Genomic DNA, 19915 nt, shown 5'->3' with positions numbered 1-19915 from the left:
AGAGAGGGAGAGAGAGGAGTCTGACATGCCTGAAGCAGGTGCCTTTCTGCATGACAACAAACAAGACTCTGGATGTGCTGACAGCAGAACAGTCAAGTAGGGGAGCCCAAAGAACACCGCTCGCTCTCCTCCCCCTTCTGGTCCCCTGTCTGCCCCATCCTCCCTCCCTCCCCAGCCCTGTGATCCTCCCCCAGCCTGGTGGTTACCTGCGGTGCCCTGTGTGCAGCTCTGCCAGCGCTGGCTGGAGTCGGGGGCCACGGAGAGCTTGACCCGCAGTGTCTTGCTGCTGCTGGGGGAATGGTTGACCGACGTGTCCACCACCTCATAGATGGTGTGGAGCAGGCTGGTGATGTCCTGGGGGGGGGGGGGGGGGGGGGGGGGAGAGAGCGAGAGATGGTCTGAGTTAGTGCACAGCCGACAACTCAGTTACTGTAGTCTGTCTAGCATGTTACAGGCAAACAGGAGAGATGACGAGAAGAACATGCAGAGTTGTCAGTTGTTTTATTTCAGTGTTCTCCCTGTAAAGTGATCAGGCAGGGAGTACAAAGAGGGAGTACAAAGATGGGATAAATGCATGACAAGATATGTCTGGGAGGTGGGAGGAGAAGTGCTAAAAGATGAACTGATGCACAACCCACTATAGCAGCTCTGCTCTTAATAGATAGAGCCTTCATTACCCTTTCTCTCTGTAGGCTTTTTATGGTGGTTAGTGTAACTTTGGCAGTGGTTCAATTAAGAGCTTTTAAAAGTAGTATCTCCCTCTCAGTAGCTCTCTCTTTCTCGCTCTTTGAAAGAGTTGAGTAGCTGAGGGCCATAGCACAGACCTTTGCCTCAGGGCTAAGAGTCAGACAGAATAAGAAAGAGAGAAAATAAGAGGGAAAATCCTGTAGGAGAGACAGAAAGGCTGAATAACATCCACACAAAGTCAGTGAGCATAGAGCAGACATCTGAAATCTGCACTCGCTTAAGTCTTTAAAAGCCTGTTTAGGAAGAGAGCAACATGAACATCCACAGATGGATCAAAAACATAGTATGTTTAATTATACATATTTCAAGTCTTGTTAGCATTTCCCTCTGAAGGTAATTACTGCATTTCTACTAATGTTCCCTGGACTGCCACTGCCAAGAAAAGGGGCTTACAAAACCACTCAGAAATTAGAACCTCTTTGGGCCTGTTAGCCTAGCTTCTGCTCTCGCTCCTCTAAAACATCCAAATGCCTGCATTCCTATTGCCTTGCCCCTCTCTGAATGCAACATAAAGGCCTATTATGAGCTCTATGGGGACTGGCTCCAGATACCGTTTCAAACGCTAAGACATTAAAAAAAAGCCTCCTATGTCATTTTTAGTTTCCATTTTTTCATACGTCTCAAGAAATAAGAAACGGAGCTGGAGAAGAAAGCCATTTCCTTCTTCTTTTTGTGTGAGCTGCCGCCTGCCGTCTCATGTGCCGCGGGGCCATGGGCGATGCCAAAGAAACTGGAGATCCAACCATCCCACCACACAGAGGACGGCTTCAGTCTCTTCACACCGTTTCAACTCAGCTCTCCAAAAATACAGGCCTCTCTGACGGCACTGCTCAGATCTTTACAATGCAGCAGCCAGCCACTGGGTATCTATCGCTGGGAAGGAAAAAGTCTCTTTGGTTCCTAGTGGCTGTATTATTGAAGTGGATGAATGTAACTTCATCTGGTTGTGTCTAACTTAGTCTATGTATGTGCATGTGTGTATTAGTTTGAAAGAGGAAAAGATCATGAGCGGGTAAAAAAAAGGAAAGTGCCCTGTTATGCGTTAGAGTATGTTTAAATATAAAATGTGTTTGAACCATTACCTCTCTGGTGACCTTGCCATTGTTGTCAAAATCATACAGCGTGAACGTCCACTCCTGTCTGTTGTCTTCCTCTACAGAGACGGCACACTCAAGCTCCTGAAACGAATCGCATTGCAATATAAGTATCAATACATTCACGACTGTGTGTGCATGCAAGTGTGCCTCCTTCCATCCATAAAAGAGTATTATATTGTCGCTCTAGTTTTTCCCAGAAGCACTAATAAATGGTCCACGTTGGTGGTTCACAGGTCAACTTCACACTCACTTCAAACTGGAGCTGTTTCTGTGTCCCTGTGGGCGCCTGGCTCCCTCTCCCCTGCATCTTCTCCTCCACACAGCAACTGTCCACCGTCTTCTCCGGGGGCAGAGCCACTGTAAGAACACACACGCAACCAAATGATCAAATACAAGTTTACTGGTCACGTACACAGTTTAGCAGATCTTGTAGCAGGTGCAGCAAAATGCTAATATTACTAGCTCCTAACATTAGTGCTGTGCACTAATGTCAAATAAAATGTAAGGAAAGAAAATACAAAAAAATAAAAATCAACAACGGCGGGACAAATCTGATTAACAACCCAAATAGCACTGTAGCAGTAATCAAATACAAACTATATGTACGTACACCGGGAGAATGTACACAAGATCAACTAAGAATGATATGTACAGCAGTAAATATATTACAGTAAGCTACGTGAAGAATCCAGTGTATGAATAAGCATAACACACAGACACAAAATACTTCGGGGCTTGGATGCAAATCATTGCCATGGGAAAGTGCTAACATAGCCCCAGGAATGGGTGAGGAGGTGGATGAATAGAACATGGAACTGAACAGACATAACACACCCTACATGCCAAGAACAGGACATGATGCTACTGTATAATGTGGCTTAAGATATTACATTCTAAAGTGGGAACATCATCTGATCTGAACATCAAAGAACCCCATGGGAGCCCTGCCTCGGTCTCTGTGCCCACTGTAGCTGAGCTCATAATGCTGGATGTTTCACTGAGTATTATAGCTTCCAGACATATAGCCCAGACAGACAGCGTCCATAGGGAGGCCTCACCTTGTCTGTCACACACACATCCTATTCCACCGCTACGCACATCATCAACAGTAGGCCCCAACTACAGTATGAAACCCTTATAGTGCATGTCAGCCCACCAACATCTCCTACTGTAACATGTCACAGTCCTTTCATATCCTCTCATCATAATCCAATTAAAACCTCTGAGATGTTTCAGACTGGGTACTACAAATGAAAAAAAGAGACTGATAGGCCATGGGCTGAGGCCATGAATACACAGAGTCACTCCATGGGTCCAAGTAGTGCACTATTTACGGAATAGGGTGCCATTTCATTGGGACGCAGTTGGTGGCCATTTGGTTTTGCTTGTGCTCCTGCCCAACCAATCAGGAGATGGCTGGGTTACTGCACATGCATGCACATGCACACGCACACAGCTCAGCTCCCCCCCAACCCCCTCCCCCCTGTTGCACTTTGAAGTTCCATTCTCAAACCTTTTGGCCGAGGATCAGACCAGCCGGCTGTAAAACAGAATCACTAATTAATTAAGCCAAGTCAAATCTGAAACAGCGTTTGTTGTGGTCGCCAAAGGAGCAGACAGACAGACACAACAGCCTCGTTCTATTTCCTCCGTATCCAAGCAGATCAAAGAGAGAGGAACATGACTGTCCGTCTCCCGTCCCCTCGGCTGCAGGCACAATGAAAGGCAGCGTCCTGGGGAGCAAAAACTTTTTGGAGGAAAAAATAACCCTGTCTTTTGATCATCACAGATGCTCAAAAGGTACCATTGTGCCATGCGAGGGGGAAAATCTGTTGGGTAACAAGCCCAATGTGGAGATGGTGAGGCTTACCTCCAGGCTAATGAAAAGGCCCAGAGGAATACGTCCCAGAGGGCACCCTATTCCCTATGTAGACATAATCTGCTATCTCCCTCTCAGACTCTGCCCCCTCATCACTGAAATATGAGTGGAACTCTTTATGAGTGGAACTAAATGCTGGTGATCTGAAGGGAGGGGGAGGAGGGACTGGCACTCTCACTATGCCAACACGCCTGATCCAACAGCCCTGCCATCACACACACACACGACCGCTGTCCCACACGACCGCTGTCACACACTCTCAGCTTTCACCTCCGTGTGGTTGGTCTGAGAGTCAAGCAAGTGTGACCAGACACGGAGATACAGGTTTTTTTACAGATGATTGGGACTTCTAAGCCTCACTTAACCTGTTAGGGCTAGGGGGCAGTATTGACACGGCTGGATAAAAAACATGCCCGATTTAATCTGGTTACCACTCCTACCCAGTAACTAGAATATGCATATACTTATTACATATGGATAGAAAACACCCTAAAGTTTCTAAAACTGTTTGAATGGTGTCTGAGTATAACAGAACTCAAATGGCAGGTCAAAACCTGAGAGATTCCTTTACAGGAAGTGGCCTGTCTGACCATTTCTTGAACTTCTTTTCCATCTCTATCTTTTACTAAGGATCTCTGCTCTAACGTGACACTTCCCACGTCGTCCATAGGCGCTCAGAGCCCGGGAAAAAACAGAATGTCGTCATTCCAGCCCCAGGCTGAAACACATTATCGCCTTTCTCAAGTGGCCGATCAAGGGACTCTGGGCTTATGCGCGTGACCCGACCGCCCCCGCCTTTGTGATTTTTTCCTCTGTTTGCCGAAAAGGAGATTCCCTGTCGGAATATTATCGCTTTTCTACGAGAAAAATGGCGTAAAAATTTATTTTAAACAGCGGTTGACCTGCTTCGAAGTACGGTAATGGAATATTTAGAATTTTATTGTCACGAATTGCGCCATGCGCGCGACACTTCTTTACCATTTTGGATAGTGTCTGGAACGCACGAACAAAACGCCGCTATTCGGATATAACGATGGATTATTTTGGACCAAACCAACATTTGTTATTGAAGTAGCAGTCCTGGGTGTGCATTCTGACGAAGACAACAAAAGGTAATCAAACTTTTATAATAGTAAATATGATTATGGTGAGTGCTAAACTTGCCGGGTGTCTAAATAGCGAGCCCGTGATGTCTGGGCTATGTACTTAGAATATTGCAAAATGTGCTTTCACCAAAAAGCTATTTTAAAATCGGACATATCGAGTGCATAGAGGAGGTCTGTATCTATAATTCTTAAAATAATTGTTATGCTTTTTGTGAACGTTTATCGTGAGTAATTTAGTAAAATGTTAGCGAATTCCCCAGAAGTTTGCGGGGGGTATGCTAGTTCTGAACGTCACATGCTAATGTAAAAAGCTGGTTTTTGATATAAATATGAACTTGATTGAACAAAACATGCATGTATTGTATCATCAAAGGTGAGTGCTGCATTTAGCTGTCTTCTGGGTTTTGGTGACATTATATGCTGGCTTGAAAAATGGGTGTCTGATTATTTCTGGCTTGGTACTCTGCTGACATAATCTAATGTTTTGCTTTCGTTGTAAAGCCTTTTTGAAATCGGACAGTGTGGTTAGATTAACGAGAGTCTTGTCTTTAAATAGCTGTAAAATAGTCATATGTTTGAGAAATTGAAGTAATAGGATTTTTAAGGTTTTGAAAATCGCGCCACAGGCTGCAAGTGGCTGTTACGTAGGTGGGACGCAAGCGTCCCACCTAGCCCATAGAGGTTAATGGCCTTATGAAAACTACATTTGAAAAGTCACGGAGGATGTAACTGCAAGATCCAAAGAGTCAAAACACACTACCATCTTGGATCCCTTTTGCTTCATCCCTCTTTGCAATTTTGCCAGCAAGTTATTTTTTAATCCTCACAAACTTTGAAAATGCTTACTGAAGCCCTGAGGAAAGACAAGCTTTTATATGTGCTTTGGTCTAATGATCATCTGTAACCTCTCTCTGGCTCTCTATGTCTGTCCCTTTCCCCTTCAACAAACCACTTTCATTCCTGGGTTATAAAGAATCAAAAAGCCGGAATGCTCCAATACGGCTTTCATTCAAGTTTAAATGTGATTTAAGAAATCTGTTAGTGACCCCCAGGTCTAAAGAAGAATTGCACCAAACGGTAATCAAGAACTACTTTGATAATAAGTTGTCTCTCATAAGTTCTGCCTGAAACGTACCACAAATAGTACTTACAGAGTCTGTAAGAGAACCATGGTGTGTCTACTCTTCTGAGAATGAGGGGAAGAGAAAGGAAGCAAGATGGCTCCTAAGCAGACACAGGGAGGGATTTTGACATGAACACGGTGTGGTGTGAATGGTCATTTAACGTTACCATAATTACAGTGGGGCAAAAAAGTATTTAGTCAGCCACCAATTGTGCAAGTTCTCCCACTTAAAAAGATGAGAGGCCTGTAATTTTCATCATAGGTACACTTCAACTATGACAGACAAAATGAGAAAAAAAAATCCTTAAAATCACATTGTAGGATTTTTAATGAATTTATTTGCAAATTATGGTGGAAAATAAGTATTTGGTCAATAACAAAAGTTTCTCAATACTTTGTTATATACCCTTTGTTGGCAATGACACAGGTCAAACGTTTTCTGTAAGTCTTCACAAGGTTTTCACACACTGTTGCTGGTATTTTGGCCCATTCCTCCATGCAGATCTCCTCTAGAGCAGTGATGTTTTGGGGCTGTCGCTGGGCAACACGGACTTTCAACTCCCTCCAAAGATTTTCTATGGGGTTGAGATCTGGAGACTGGCTAGGCCACTCCAGGACCTTGAAATGCTTCTTACGAAGCCACTCCTTCGTTGCCCGGGCGGTGTGTTTGGGATCATTGTCATGCTGAAAGACCCAGCCACGTTTCATCTTCAATGCCCTTGCTGATGGAAGGAGGTTTTCACTCAAAATCTCACGATACATGGCCCCATTCATTCTTTCCTTTACACGGATCAGTCGTCCTGGTCCCTTTGCAGAAAAACAGCCCCAAAGCATGATGTTTCCACCCCCATGCTTCACAGTAGGTATGGTGTTCTTTGGATGCAACTCAGCATTCTTTGTCCTCCAAACACGACGAGGTGAGTTTTTACCAAAAAGTTATATTTTGGTTTCATCTGACCATATGACATTCTCCCAATCCTCTTCTGGATCAATCGAATGCTCTCTAGCAAACTTCAGACGGGCCTGGACATGTACTGGCTGCAGAATTTGAGTCCCTGGCGGCGTAGTGTGTTACTGATGGTAGGCTTTGTTACTTTTGTCCCAGCTCTCTGCAGGTCATTCACTAGGTCCCCCCGTGTGGTTCTGGGATTTTTGCTCACCGTTCTTGTGATCATTTTGACCCCACGGGGTGAGATCTTGCATGGAGCCCCAGATCGAGGGAGATTATCAGTGGTCTTGTATGTCTTCCATTTCCTAATAATTGCTCCCACAGTTGATTTCTTCAAACCAAGCTGCTTACCTATTGCAGATTCAGTCTTCCCAGCCTGGTGCAGGTCAACAATTTTGTTTCTGGTGTCCTTTGACAGCTCTTTGGTCTTGGCCATAGTGGAGTTTGGAATGTGACTGTTTGAGGTTGTGGACAGGTGTCTTTTATACTGATAACGAGTTCAAACAGGTGCCATTAATACAGGTAACGAGTGGAGGACAGAGGAGCCTCTTAAAGAAGTTACAGGTCTGTGAGAGCCAGAAATCTTGCTTGTTTGTAGGTGACCAAATACTTATTTTCCACCATAATTTGCAAATAAATTCATTAAAAGTCCTACAATGTGATTTTCTGGATTTTTTTTTCTCATTTTGTCTGTCATAGTTGACGTGTACCTATGATGAAAATTACAGGCCTCTCTCATCTTTTTAAGTGGGAGAACTTGCACAACTGGTGGCTGACTAAATACTTTTTTGCCCCACTGTACATGTTCTATAATAGGTTGTATATATAGTGCTTTTCACCAGGGCTTAAGTTACTTGTATGTGGAGATTTTTATTTTACCTAACTAGGCAAGTCAGTTAAGAACAAATTCTTATTTTCAATGGCGGCCTATGAACAGTGGGTTAGCTGCCTTGTTCAGGGGCAGAACGACCAATTTTTACCTTGTCAGCTCGGGGATTCGATATTGCAACGTTATGAGGACCAAAGCATACCTGGCCCACCCCTTAAAATAAACCAGCCTGAACTAGTTCAACTCAACAACAAAACTAGCCAGCCGAGACACCCTGACCCACATATCTGGGCTGGTCCTATCCCAGTCTCCCCTGCTGCCAGTTAGGTAGCACAACAGAGCTCTGGTGCTCTTTTCCAGCTCAGTTCAGATGAAGGGGGAGGCCTTCCACCCTGATTCCTTAATCCAGGATCACACCACACAGGGGCAAAACAGAATAGATGGAGGTGGATTGCAAAGCACAGAGGGGGAGGGGAGGGCCAGGTGAGAGAAAGGGGGAGGAAAGGAGAAGGTAGGTAAAGGGGGAGAGAGGGACTGGGGGAGGGGTTCCATACATCCATCTCATCAGCACATTTGAGGAGCTTAGTGGGGGGGGGGTCCTACCTTCTAAACGGTAATGTTCATCACTGATCCCCTCTGCACACGCCTTGTCCAACAAATCCTGGAGAAAGAGAAACAGAGACATTTATTTTAGTGTATTTGTCACGGACCATGCACAACAAATATATATTCCACCAGATTTAGCTACAGAGTTTATTTCCATGTTTGTAGAGAGGAAGAGTGGAGAGGAAGTAGGGAGGAAGAGTATAATCACCATATAAACAAAGTATTCTAGATAGACACTGGAGATCTACATTAGAGCCGCCAATACATACTGGCATGGCTAAATCCAAATGACAGTATTCAGCTCTATATAATTTAGAGCTTGTTTGACAACAGTGAGATGAAGCTGAGCAGAACCAGAAAGTTAGAGAAGACAGTACTGTGATTGAAGAATCTAAACAGAGTGAGCGTACGACTGACTGCCACACAGTACTGGAGTTGGTCAAAGAACGGCCTCAATCACTGGTCACAATCACACTCTTCCTGTGGGGAATTGTGGGTTGTCTGTGAGGTTATTTCCGTGACGGGGTCTATCGTCATTGGGGGTAGCGATACGCTGGTGGGATTCAGTCCACCCGACCCGAGCCCCTCTCCTCTCCTGGCAGCTGTGTCTGTGAGTGCATACCAATGGGACTGCGTGATATGTTAGCACAGGGCTTCACCATGGAAAATGCCAACTCAGGTGTCTCTGTGGCATTACAGTCATCTGGCCCAATAACCATTACACACACACACACCCCTGATCTGAGAGTTCTCGTTCGGCACACACACCCCTGATCTGAGAGTTCTCGTTCGCACACACATCAGAAAAAGCTCTCTCTGGCATTGACATATATACTACTGAAAACACTCTCATACCATAAGCCTACACAGATATAAACCCAGAGACATACTAACTACATGATAAACACAGCAATCAAATCAAAAACACCTGAGCTGCTTGATCTACTCTATGTGGAGCTACTAGCTCTCTGTGTCGATCTCTCCCCCTCTCTCTGTGTAGATCGCTCCCCCTCTCTCTGTGTAGATCGCTCCCCCTCTCTCTGTATCGCTCTCTCAGTGCATTTCTCCCCTCTCCTCTCTGTGTTAAAGAGGGGGATTTATGAGTGAGAACGTGTAGGAGAGATTTGGGTTTAATCCAGTAGAGAGGTAGAGTTCAGCTGGTGTGATCCTAGCCCAGTCAGCCTAGTAGAGCAGCTCTGTAGTGTACCCAGTGGGGTGGCCCCTCAGGAGGAGTATACACCACATCACTGACTGACTGACTGACTGACTGACTAACTAACTAACTACTAGTGCACTAAATATGGAGTAGGGTGCCATTTGGGACACAGCTTGACTGATGCTGTCTGAATCATTAAAACCTCCTCAGGATGTAGCCAGGTTCCTCTCTTTCCCTCTGAGCCGAAACCTTACCAGCCTGCTATTTAAATTAGGCCTGACCCAGACTAATATGGTCAGGCCCAAAAGAAGCCAGCCCAGGAGATAAAAATCAGACACTGTCTGTGTGGAAAGATTGAGAGTAGAGCGCGAGAGAGGAGGGGAGTGGGCGGTGGGGAGAGAGTTATATGAAGCGGTGTTGTGTTGCTGCTTAGGCGCTCACCCCCTGCTTTGCCTTTGAGAGGCAGCCAGTAGAGCAGTCTGCAGCAGACAGGGTAAGTAACAGGAGAGCCTCTCCATGTGTACGCTGCTTTAAAAGATATCCCTGTCCAACACAAGAACACACTCAAACCTGAATATCTCAGCGCTGCTGAAATCCTGCTGCCAGCACACATCTGTAACACATTTCTGAATGCCTTGTATTTACAGACCCTCAGCAGAGGGCTCTGAATGTAGTACAGTTTAAGCTGTACTGTGTAGCGCGTGTGTGTGTGTGAGAGAGAGACGGAGACAGAGAGAGCTGCAGTCAGATGGCTGTCCCTGAGTGGCGTCAGGACCATCTCTGCAGGTCAGGCAGAGTTCTTCAGGTCGGAGGAGGGCGGCTCTGGAGTGCCAGCTGACAACTTAATTGTCAGTAGTACTGCAGCCAGTATTGGCACCACAGCCACAGAGCTCCAGGTCTACAGTACTCTTCACAATTAAGGTCCAGGCCTGTACAGTAACTCCAGCCCAGGACCCAGCCCTGGCCCCAGTCTCCTTCCATAAACCCCCAGAAAAAAAATCAACATTCTTCCAGCCTCTCTCACCAGGGTTTGTGCTCTGAAATCAAACAATGAAGGCGGCTGGGTTTTAGTTACAATGAGCAACATCCCTCCAACCAAACTCTCAAAGTACACACACACCCTCTATCACACACGCACAGTATTGAGTCGAGCACATTTTCTGTTTTTGATGAATGACACAAAATGAAGGGATTAGCCAAGAACATGAGAACAGGGGAAAGAGGAATGTGCTAATTGGTTGTTGTCTGTGATGGATGGCAGCAGTATTATTAGTATGCTGGGGTTACTCTGGGATCTGCTCTTGGCAACTCTGCTTAATGTTTTTATACATTCAGTAAAAACCACTCCCTCTCTCGCCCTCCTCTCGTTTCTCCCTCCCTCGTTTCACTCACACCCTCCCTCGTTTCACTCACACTCTCCCTCCCTCCCTCCCTTCACTCACACTCTCCCTCCCTCGTTTCACTCTCCCTCCCTCGTTTCACTCACTCTCCCTCCCTCCCTCGTTTCACTCACTCTCCCTCCCTCCCTCCCTCGTTTCACTCACTCTCCCTCCCTCCCTCCCTCGTTTCACTCACTCTCCCTCCCTCCCTCCCTCGTTTCACTCACTCTCCCTCCCTCCCTCCCTCCCTCGTTTCACTCACTCTCCCTCCCTCCCTCCCTCGTTTCACACACTCTCCCTCCCTCCCTCGTTTCACACACTCTCCCTCCCTCCCTCGTTTCACACACTCTCCCTCCCTCCCTCGTTTCACACACTCTCCCTCGTTTCACTCACACACTCCCTCCCTCCCTCGTTTCACTCACACACTCCCTCCCTCCCTCGTTTCACTCACACACTCCCTCCCTCCCTCGTTTCACTCACACACTCCCTCCCTCGTTTCACTCACACACTCCCTCCCTCCCTCGTTTCACTCACACACTCCCTCCCTCCCTCGTTTCACTCACACACTCCCTCCCTCCCTCGTTTCACTCACACTCCCTCCCTCCCTCGTTTCACTCACACACTCCCTCCCTCCCTCGTTTCACTCACACACTCCCTCCCTCCCTCGTTTCACTCACACACTCCCTCCCTCCCTCGTTTCACACACACTCTCCCTCCCTCCACACACACTCTCCCTCCCTCCCTCGTTTCACACACACTCTCCCTCCCTCCACACACACACACTCTCCCTCCCTCCACACACACACTCCCTCCCTCCCTCGTTTCACTCACACACTCTCCCTCCCTCGTTTCACTCACACTCTCCCTCCCTCCCTCGTTTCACACACACTCCCTCCCTCCCTCGTTTCACACACACTCCCTCCCTCCCTCGTTTCACTCACACACTCCCTCCCTCCCTCCCTCGTTTCACACACTCTCCCTCCCTCCCTCGTTTCACACTCTCCCTCCCTCCCTCGTTTCACTCACACACTCCCTCCCTCGTTTCACACTCTCCCTCCCTCGTTTCACTCACACACTCCCTCCCTCGTTTCACACTCTCCCTCCCTCGTTTCACTCACACACTCCCTCCCTCCCTCGTTTCACACACACACTCCCTCCCTCCCTCGTTTCACACACACACTCCCTCCCTCCCTCGTTTCACACACACTCTCCCTCCCTCCCTCGTTTCACACACACTCTCCCTCCCTCCCTCGTTTCACACACACTCTCCCTCCCTCCCTCGTTTCACACACACTCTCCCTCCCTCCCTCGTTTCACACACACTCTCCCTCCCTCCCTCGTTTCACACACACTCTCCCTCCCTCCCTCGTTTCACACACACTCTCCCTCCCTCCCTCGTTTCACACACACTCTCCCTCCCTCCCTCGTTTCACACACACTCTCCCTCCCTCCCTCCCTCGTTTCACTCACACACTCCCTCCCTCCCTCCCTCGTTTCACTCACACACTCCCTCCCTCCCTCGTTTCACTCACACACTCCCTCCCTCCCTCGTTTCACTCACACACTCCCTCCCTCCCTCCACACACACTCTCCCTCCCTCCCTCGTTTCACTCACACACTCCCTCCCTCCCTCGTTTCACTCACACACTCCCTCCCTCCCTCCACACACACTCTCCCTCCCTCCCTCGTTTCACTCACACTCTCCCTCCCTCGTTTCACTCACACTCTCCCTCCCTCGTTTCACTCACACTCTCCCTCCCTCGTTTCACTCACACTCTCCCTCCCTCGTTTCACTCACACTCTCCCTCCCTCGTTTCACTCACACTCTCCCTCCCTCGTTTCACTCACACTCTCCCTCCCTCGTTTCACTCACACTCTCCCTCCCTCGTTTCACTCACACTCTCCCTCCCTCGTTTCACTCACACTCTCCCTCCCTCGTTTCACTCACACTCTCCCTCCCTCGTTTCACTCACACTCTCCCTCCCTCGTTTCACTCACACTCTCCCTCCCTTGTTTCACTCACACTCTCCCTCCCTTGTTTCACTCACACTCTCCCTCCCTTGTTTCACTCACACTCTCCCTCCCTCCTGTTGTTTCTCTCATCCCCTCATCAAAAGACCTGACCGCTAAATGGCAGAAGGAATATAAGAGAAACAACAGAACTAGGCAGAAATAATCATTTGAAGTATATTTTTTCTCTCCTACTTTTTAGAATGTGCCGTTTGGAGAACTGGGCAATTCGACAAACACTCAAATGTTTAAACTCAGACCAGAACTGCCTAAAATTCCCCATCTTAAAATTCCTCTGGTCCTGGCAGTGAGGTGACTGAATGTCTCTCGTTCTATTGTCCCAAAGGAACAATAAGGCCACTCTCTTTGTCCAGCAGCTCCAGGGCCTGTTGTGGCCCCATCAGCAGGCTTTAATGGAGCTACAATAACACTTTCAGTGAGGCTCAGGTCCTCACCTCCTCACCAGGCAGGCAGAGGGCTGGACAGAGGGCTGGACCAGCTTTATTCAGCGCTATGAGAATGAAGTTTAATCCCCTGAACTTCACTTCTGACTCTGGTGGTGACACACTGAGCACTCCATTGTCTTCAGCCCCTCCCTGCCATCTCAGCATCTCCATTTAGATCAATGGAGGACCTGGCCCTGGCCCGTACCCCTCAGGCCCTCACCCCTCTCTACTGTGGGACTGACTACTCTTTTCTTCCTGGGGAGCTCACAGGGACCCCACAGCTCCCAGGTTTGAGGATTAGGGAATGGGGATACTGACTAGTGACCTCTGTCCTCTTTTAGGAGGTTAAGGGGTTCTAAAAAAGGTTTAGGACTTGTTTTTGTTCATTGATGGATTCTTGGCTGGCTCAATAGATGGAAGACTTCACACAGGATGCTTACTGATTTTTTTAAATTCACACTTCAAAGTTGTTTCATCCTCTCAGCTTCAGGGCCAATGTGGGCTTCAATACACAAGTGACGTTATCAAAGAATTTATACTATTCTTAAAATGTTTTTCAGTGATTGCATCTTTTGTTCAGCCAACCTTTATTCTTTATCTTCAATGACCGTGTTTTCCACTGGCTATAAGCATGGTAATCAGCTGACCTTAAAAAGAGCCATCCATCTTGACCTGTCGTGTCAGGCCAATGAGCCAATCACAGGCCTGCCTGGTGACCTTTGTCCTATGTGGGGTCAAGGGTCACCATAGGAGTGCAGCTTAAGGCAAACAGTCAGGGACAAGGCCAAGAGCTGCACCACTTTGATAGTCTCAAGTAGACCTCAATGAACACCGCATCTTCCTGTATCTTTCATACCTTCAGTAACCGTCTTCCATACTATATATGCTAATCAAATGTGCTTCTCTGGTCTAACTCTATACAAAACAAAAAAGTGAAGGCCCAGCTGCTTGTTTGAGAAATAGTCGAGGAGAATGAATTGCTCAGATGAACATTGCGTGATACTGTACGTGTAAAGGTCTTTTGGCTTTTTTTTCTGTGTGTTCACGACTGGTGTTATGGAGTGTTTATGAAGGTTTTACGAAGACTACAGTGAAGTGTCACTTTCCCAGCTCTGCAGAACGTATTTGGGCGCTACCAGAGCATCATGAAAGGCTGTAAGCAAATGAACAAGCCACTTTCCTCCAACGCTTGGGACCACCAAAAACAATTTTCCAGACATGATGTTTAATGTTCTGTGGAAACCAAAGTTTAAAGCATTTTGCTTTCAACAGGAGCCAGACCCTTCAGAGCGTTTTCTCTTCTGGGCTTGGAAGATGGAGGATTGTATGGCCCCAGTGTGTTTTAAAGTTGTTAAAGCCCCTTCACAGAAAGTGATTTATTCCTAGAGCAGTATAAGACAGGAACACAGTGTGACTGTGCTGCATTACAGCATCCCAGCTAGCTACATCAGTACTGGACAGGCTGCCCGCTCCGTCTACAAGGGTTGTTTGATTTGGCCTTTGAATCAAAATGGCGGACCCACGTCAATGAGACACATAAATATGGATTTGAATAAGGGAAAATAAAGGAAAACCCAGATTTGCATATTTACAAATAATAATATTTTTAAGAACTAACATTGGTTATATTGAGAGTTTAAGTGAGCCAAGGAACCACTGACTGCAGGGGTGAAAAGCAAATCATAGACTGACTTAAGTTTGGCAAGTTAGGGCATGAGGTTGTCATGGGGGCCCGCCAGCCTTACCCAGGCACTATGTTCACAGACAGACTGGGCCGTGTGTGTGTGTGTGTGTGTGCATAAGTGTGTGTGTAATTACATGTGCGTGTGTGTTTATGTGTGTGACCATGTGGTTGCGAGCGCATTCAGTGTATGAGTGTGTGTGTGTGTGTGTGTGTGTAACTACCATGTGTGTGTTTACATGTGTAAGTGTGGGGTTGTGGAAAGTCCTACAAGGCCCTGGTCTCTACGCTGTCTGCCTCCACCCAACACAGGCGGCTGACAATTTAAGCGGGCGGCCGACGACAGCTCCCCCTGATCGTGCGCCAGCCAGCCGGGGCGCAGGGCTCGGTGGAGGCAAGCCGGAGGCCTCGGGAGCAGCGTTGGGTTGGAGCAGTGTTACTAGTTACTGGCACTCCTTCAAAACCAAGGAAAAATCTCATTATGAGAGTGAAGCGTTGGGTTGGGTGCCTCACGCTGCTCTCTACTCTGCTCTGCTCTCACAGGCAGTGCTGGAACTGGAGAACACCTTCAGGTCTTACACTGGAGCAAGACAGGCCCACGATGCCGAGCAGGGAGGGAAACAACACATGAAAGGCCATTTAGCGAACGTGAGGAAGACAAACAGAGCGAGGAAGAAAAACAGAGCGAGGAAGACAGAGGGGAGAACGAGGGAATGGTTGGTGGCCATGTCGTTCTGGTTGTCTGTCAGTTAGGCCTGCTTGGTCCTTTTGACAGAGAGACACAGAGGATCACAGCCCATAGGCCTCACCCAAAACCAAGAGGATGTGTAACCTTTATTTAACTAGGCAAGTCAGTTAAGAACAAATTCTTATTTACAATGATGGCCTACACCGGCCAAACCCAGACGACGCTGGGAAAATTGTGCGCCGACCTATGGGACTCCAAATCAGGGCCGGTTGTGATACAGCCTGGATTCGAACCAGGGTGTCTGTAGTGACACCTAACACTGGGCTGCAGTGCCTTAGACTGATGCACCACTCGGGAGCCCAGGTTTTAAAAAAAGGAAAGGGGTTTTAAGTGTAGAAATTGTCCGGGTGATATCGGTCTACTGCAACTAAGCTCCTCTCAGCCATGGCCACATGACAGAGTCAAGACAGGGTTATGAATAACCTAGAAAACCACACCATCGCTAACATCTGAAATATATATAAATTAAATTCATAATTGAAAGAAATCAACTAAAACTGCTTGTTTTTAAAGCCAAGACATTGCCGAATGGCTTGGTGACAATACTATAGGTTGCAGCACAAATGGCTGACGTTGAAAGCTTAGAACTAAAACAACAAAAAGTATATTGGTTTTAGGGCTGCAAATGAGCTTAAGGTGTAGTGTTACTGGAGCAGGACCTCTTGAGAGGAAATGCCCATCCCCTCTCCGCCCCCAACAGAGTAAGCTGAGACACTCCAGAGGCTGGTTCAAAGGTTTGGGTCTGGTGCTGCGACTATATCCTTGAGAAGGGGGATCTGGATCAGAGAGTTAAAAGTGCAGTGACCCTTTTAATTGTGTCGTACTGTTTGGGAAAACAGAAAGCATCAGCAGACACCAGACAGCAGCTTAGAGTTAGGTTGAAAACTGAGTCAAATGGGGTGGAACTACATGGACTTGTCCAATAATAAATGCAAATTTGTGTTTTCTGCTGCCATAATGAACAAAACCCAAGACTACGCTTCAGTTCTTCATGTGAACCGCTCCTCCTCACTTGTCTCTACCCGACATTTAACAGCCACAGTCAGACTGGGCGGCACGTACCGACAAAACACAACGTTTTGAAATGGTTCCAAGATAGAAAGTGTTGTTGTGAGGTAGTGAACGGAGCACTGCCTCTAAGCATGGTTTCCAAAAGGATCGGTTTGCACACCTGAAATTAAGATCTCAGATAATCATATACCGTAGCGAACCTGGCAGGAGACAGAAAGACACATCTACCAGGGAGGAGAAAGCAGACAGCCAATTATTGTGCAACACATCTGTTAGATCAACAGCCATCTCTGTGTGCGCGTGTGTGTGTTGAGTAAACATAATGTAGGTGTCTGCACGTAGCATGTAGAACTATGAGCCAGAACCAGAGAGACCTGTTCTGTTGTTCAACTGTGAAGAGCCTATCCTCTCGGGCCAAAACATCTGATGCTACTTTGAGGTATTTCTTGGGTTCCCTCCAAAATCAGATACTTGGACAGACTCCAACATCATAGATCTTTATTATGCATAACTGCCTAAAAGCAGAGGAGAGGCCGTTTGACATGCAAGAAAAGAGACATATGTTTTTTTTTACAATGCTATTTGATACACATTTGATACTCAACTGAACGTTTTTCGCTGAGATCAAAGCATGTCAAGGCAATCTAAGGTTTGATCTTGAGGTCCTTTTCAACTTGTGAGCCAAGTCCAGCCTGATCAGATAAAACCCTCTTCAAGGAAACAAAGAATGTTTCCTTGAACTCTAACTGGACCATAACAACTCACTGACTGAACTCCAGGTCGCCCGTTTGAAACACCATGCCAGACGGTCGGAGAATGACGCTGGCTAATTGGACGCTTCTGAAGGAGCAGAGTGGACCAGACACCTTCATTGCAGTCGGCGAGGTTACGGTGTAGACTCTGCGGCCCCAAGCATGACACTGCTCACTCACAGCACACCCACTTGTCTTCCCTTCCTTCCTGTGACCCAGGAAGGAAATTATTGCCACAGGCTGGGGATTCGTCAGCAGTCAGTCAGGTTGGAGGGAGGGAGGAAGCTGCCTTATGATATGCAGTGAGCAGCACCAGGGCTCTGTGATGGCAACGCTGGGCTGGATAGGAGAGGTCTGGAAGGACGCATGCCAGTGGGCTTACCCTCTTATCTCTAGTTAACTGGACAGGTTACACACAGACAGTTCGCTCCTCTCGCAACACTGGGAAGGGGAAAAAAGTCCTGTGATTGGAGGAGCTGTGGTGGCCAACCTCATGGATTCATGCTGGTATGTTTAGTGACATTTGGTGTCTGTGCAGACCAACTGCATAACATTGCTGAATGTGATGCCTTTGGATCCCAGATTTAACCTCTCTAGGGTATGTGGGACGAAATCGTCCCACCTACTCAACAGCCAGTGGAATCCTGTGGCGCGTTATTCAAATACCTTAGAAATGCTATTACTTCAATTTCTCAAACATATGACTCTTTTACACCATTTTAAAGACAAGACTCTCGTTAATCTAACCACACTGTCCGATTTCAAAAAGGCTTTACAATGAAAGCAAAACATTAGATTATGTCAGCAGAGTACCCAGCCAGAAATAATCAGACACCCATTTTTCAAGCTAGCATATAATGTCACATAAACCCAAACCACAGCTAAATGCCGCACTAACCTTTGATGATCTTCATCAGATGACACGCCTAGGACATTATGTTATACAATACATGCATGTTTTGTTCAATCAAGTTCATATCAAAAACCAGCTTTTTACATTAGCATGTGACGTTCAGAACTACCATACCCACCGCAAACTTCCAGTGAATTTACTAAATTACTCACGATAAACGTTCACAAAAAACATAAATTATTTTAAGAATTATAGATACAGAACTCCTTTATGCAATCGCTATGTCCGATTTTAAAATAGCTTTTCGGCAAAAGCACATTTTGCAATATTCTGAGTAGATAGCCCAGCCATCACGGGCTAGCTAATTTGACACCCACCAAGTTTGGCCCTCACCAAACTCCGATTTACTATTAGAAAAATGTGATTACCTTTGCTGTTCTTTGTCAGAATGCACTCCCAGGACTTCTACTTCAATAACAAATGTTGGTTTGGTTCAAAATAATCCATAGTTATGTTCAAATATCCTCTGTTTTGTTCGTGCGTTCAAGACACTATCCGAAGGGTGGCGAAGGGTGACGCGCTTCGTGACAAAACATTTCTAAATATTCCATTACCGTACTTCGAAGCATGTCAACCGCTGTTTAAAATCAATTTTTATGCAATTTTTCTCGTAAAAAAGCGATAATATTCCGACCGGGAAACCCTGTTTTCGTTCAAAGACTAAAAAATAAAAACATGGTGTCGGCTCGTGCACGCGCCTCAGTCTCATTGTTCTCTGATCGACCACTATCCAAATGCGCTACTGTTTTTCAGCCAGGGGCTCCAAAGGCATCATTCAGCGTTTTGCCGCCTTCTGAGAGCCTATGGGAGCCGTAGGAAGTGTCACGTTACAGCAGAGATCCTCAGTTTTCAATAAAGAGAGTGTAGAAGCCCAAGAAATGGTCAGAGAGGGCACTTCTTGTAAGGAATCTTCAGGTTTTTGCCTGCCATATGAGTTCTGTTATACTCACAGACACCATTCAAACAGTTTTAGAAACTTCAGGGTGTTTTCTAGCCAAAGCCAATAATTATATGCATATTCTAGTTTCTGGGCAGTAGTAATAACCAGATTAAATCGGGTACGTTTATCCGGCCGTGCAAATACTGCCCCCTACCCTAGAGAGGTTAACTCATGGGCCTGGAGAGAGAAAATTGTGTGTGCATGAACGTTGGTGTGCCTGCTTGCATGTGTGCCCATCTGCCTGAATCCAGCTCTGTTGACAGCCCCCCAGAAGACTCCTCCCCTAATGACTGGCTCTGGCTTTTATAGTCTGATTGTACACGACCTGCCCACCATTCATTTTCACCAAGTCAGATTAACATTGCTGGTCACATTACCTCATCCACATCAAAGGCTTCCCCCTAAAAGGCTCAGTAGAATATTAGTGGAGATTTACAGCCCACTTCAGAAACATGCTGATTTGAGCTAATCTCCCTCCTTCCCTCTTTGTGGTTCATGTGTGAAGTTAGCCAACGGTTTAAATGACCCATTTACAAAACCTTT

The 19915-nt window shown here is 46.7% G+C and overlaps 1 protein-coding gene across 1 annotated transcript in view; it reads right to left on the bottom strand.

The window, feature by feature from the left end:
• LOC106587577 (protein naked cuticle homolog 1) overlaps positions 1 to 19915 on the bottom strand; it is a 37927-nt gene that overhangs the window by 6944 nt on the left and 11068 nt on the right. Inside the window, exons 4-7 of the mRNA XM_014176100.3 lie at positions 8334 to 8391; positions 2095 to 2201; positions 1830 to 1925; positions 207 to 354 (exon numbers count right to left, since the gene is read on the bottom strand). Of these exons, the coding sequence (XP_014031575.1) occupies positions 207 to 354; positions 1830 to 1925; positions 2095 to 2201; positions 8334 to 8391 (409 nt within the window). The remainder of the gene's footprint in view (positions 1 to 206; positions 355 to 1829; positions 1926 to 2094; positions 2202 to 8333; positions 8392 to 19915) is intronic.

The sequence above is a fragment of the Salmo salar genome, chromosome 26, assembly GCF_965601325.2.
Source record: "Salmo salar chromosome 26, fSalSal1, whole genome shotgun sequence".
Lineage (NCBI taxonomy): Eukaryota > Metazoa > Chordata > Actinopteri > Salmoniformes > Salmonidae > Salmo > Salmo salar.
This window is presented reverse-complemented; position numbering and strand designations above follow the sequence as displayed.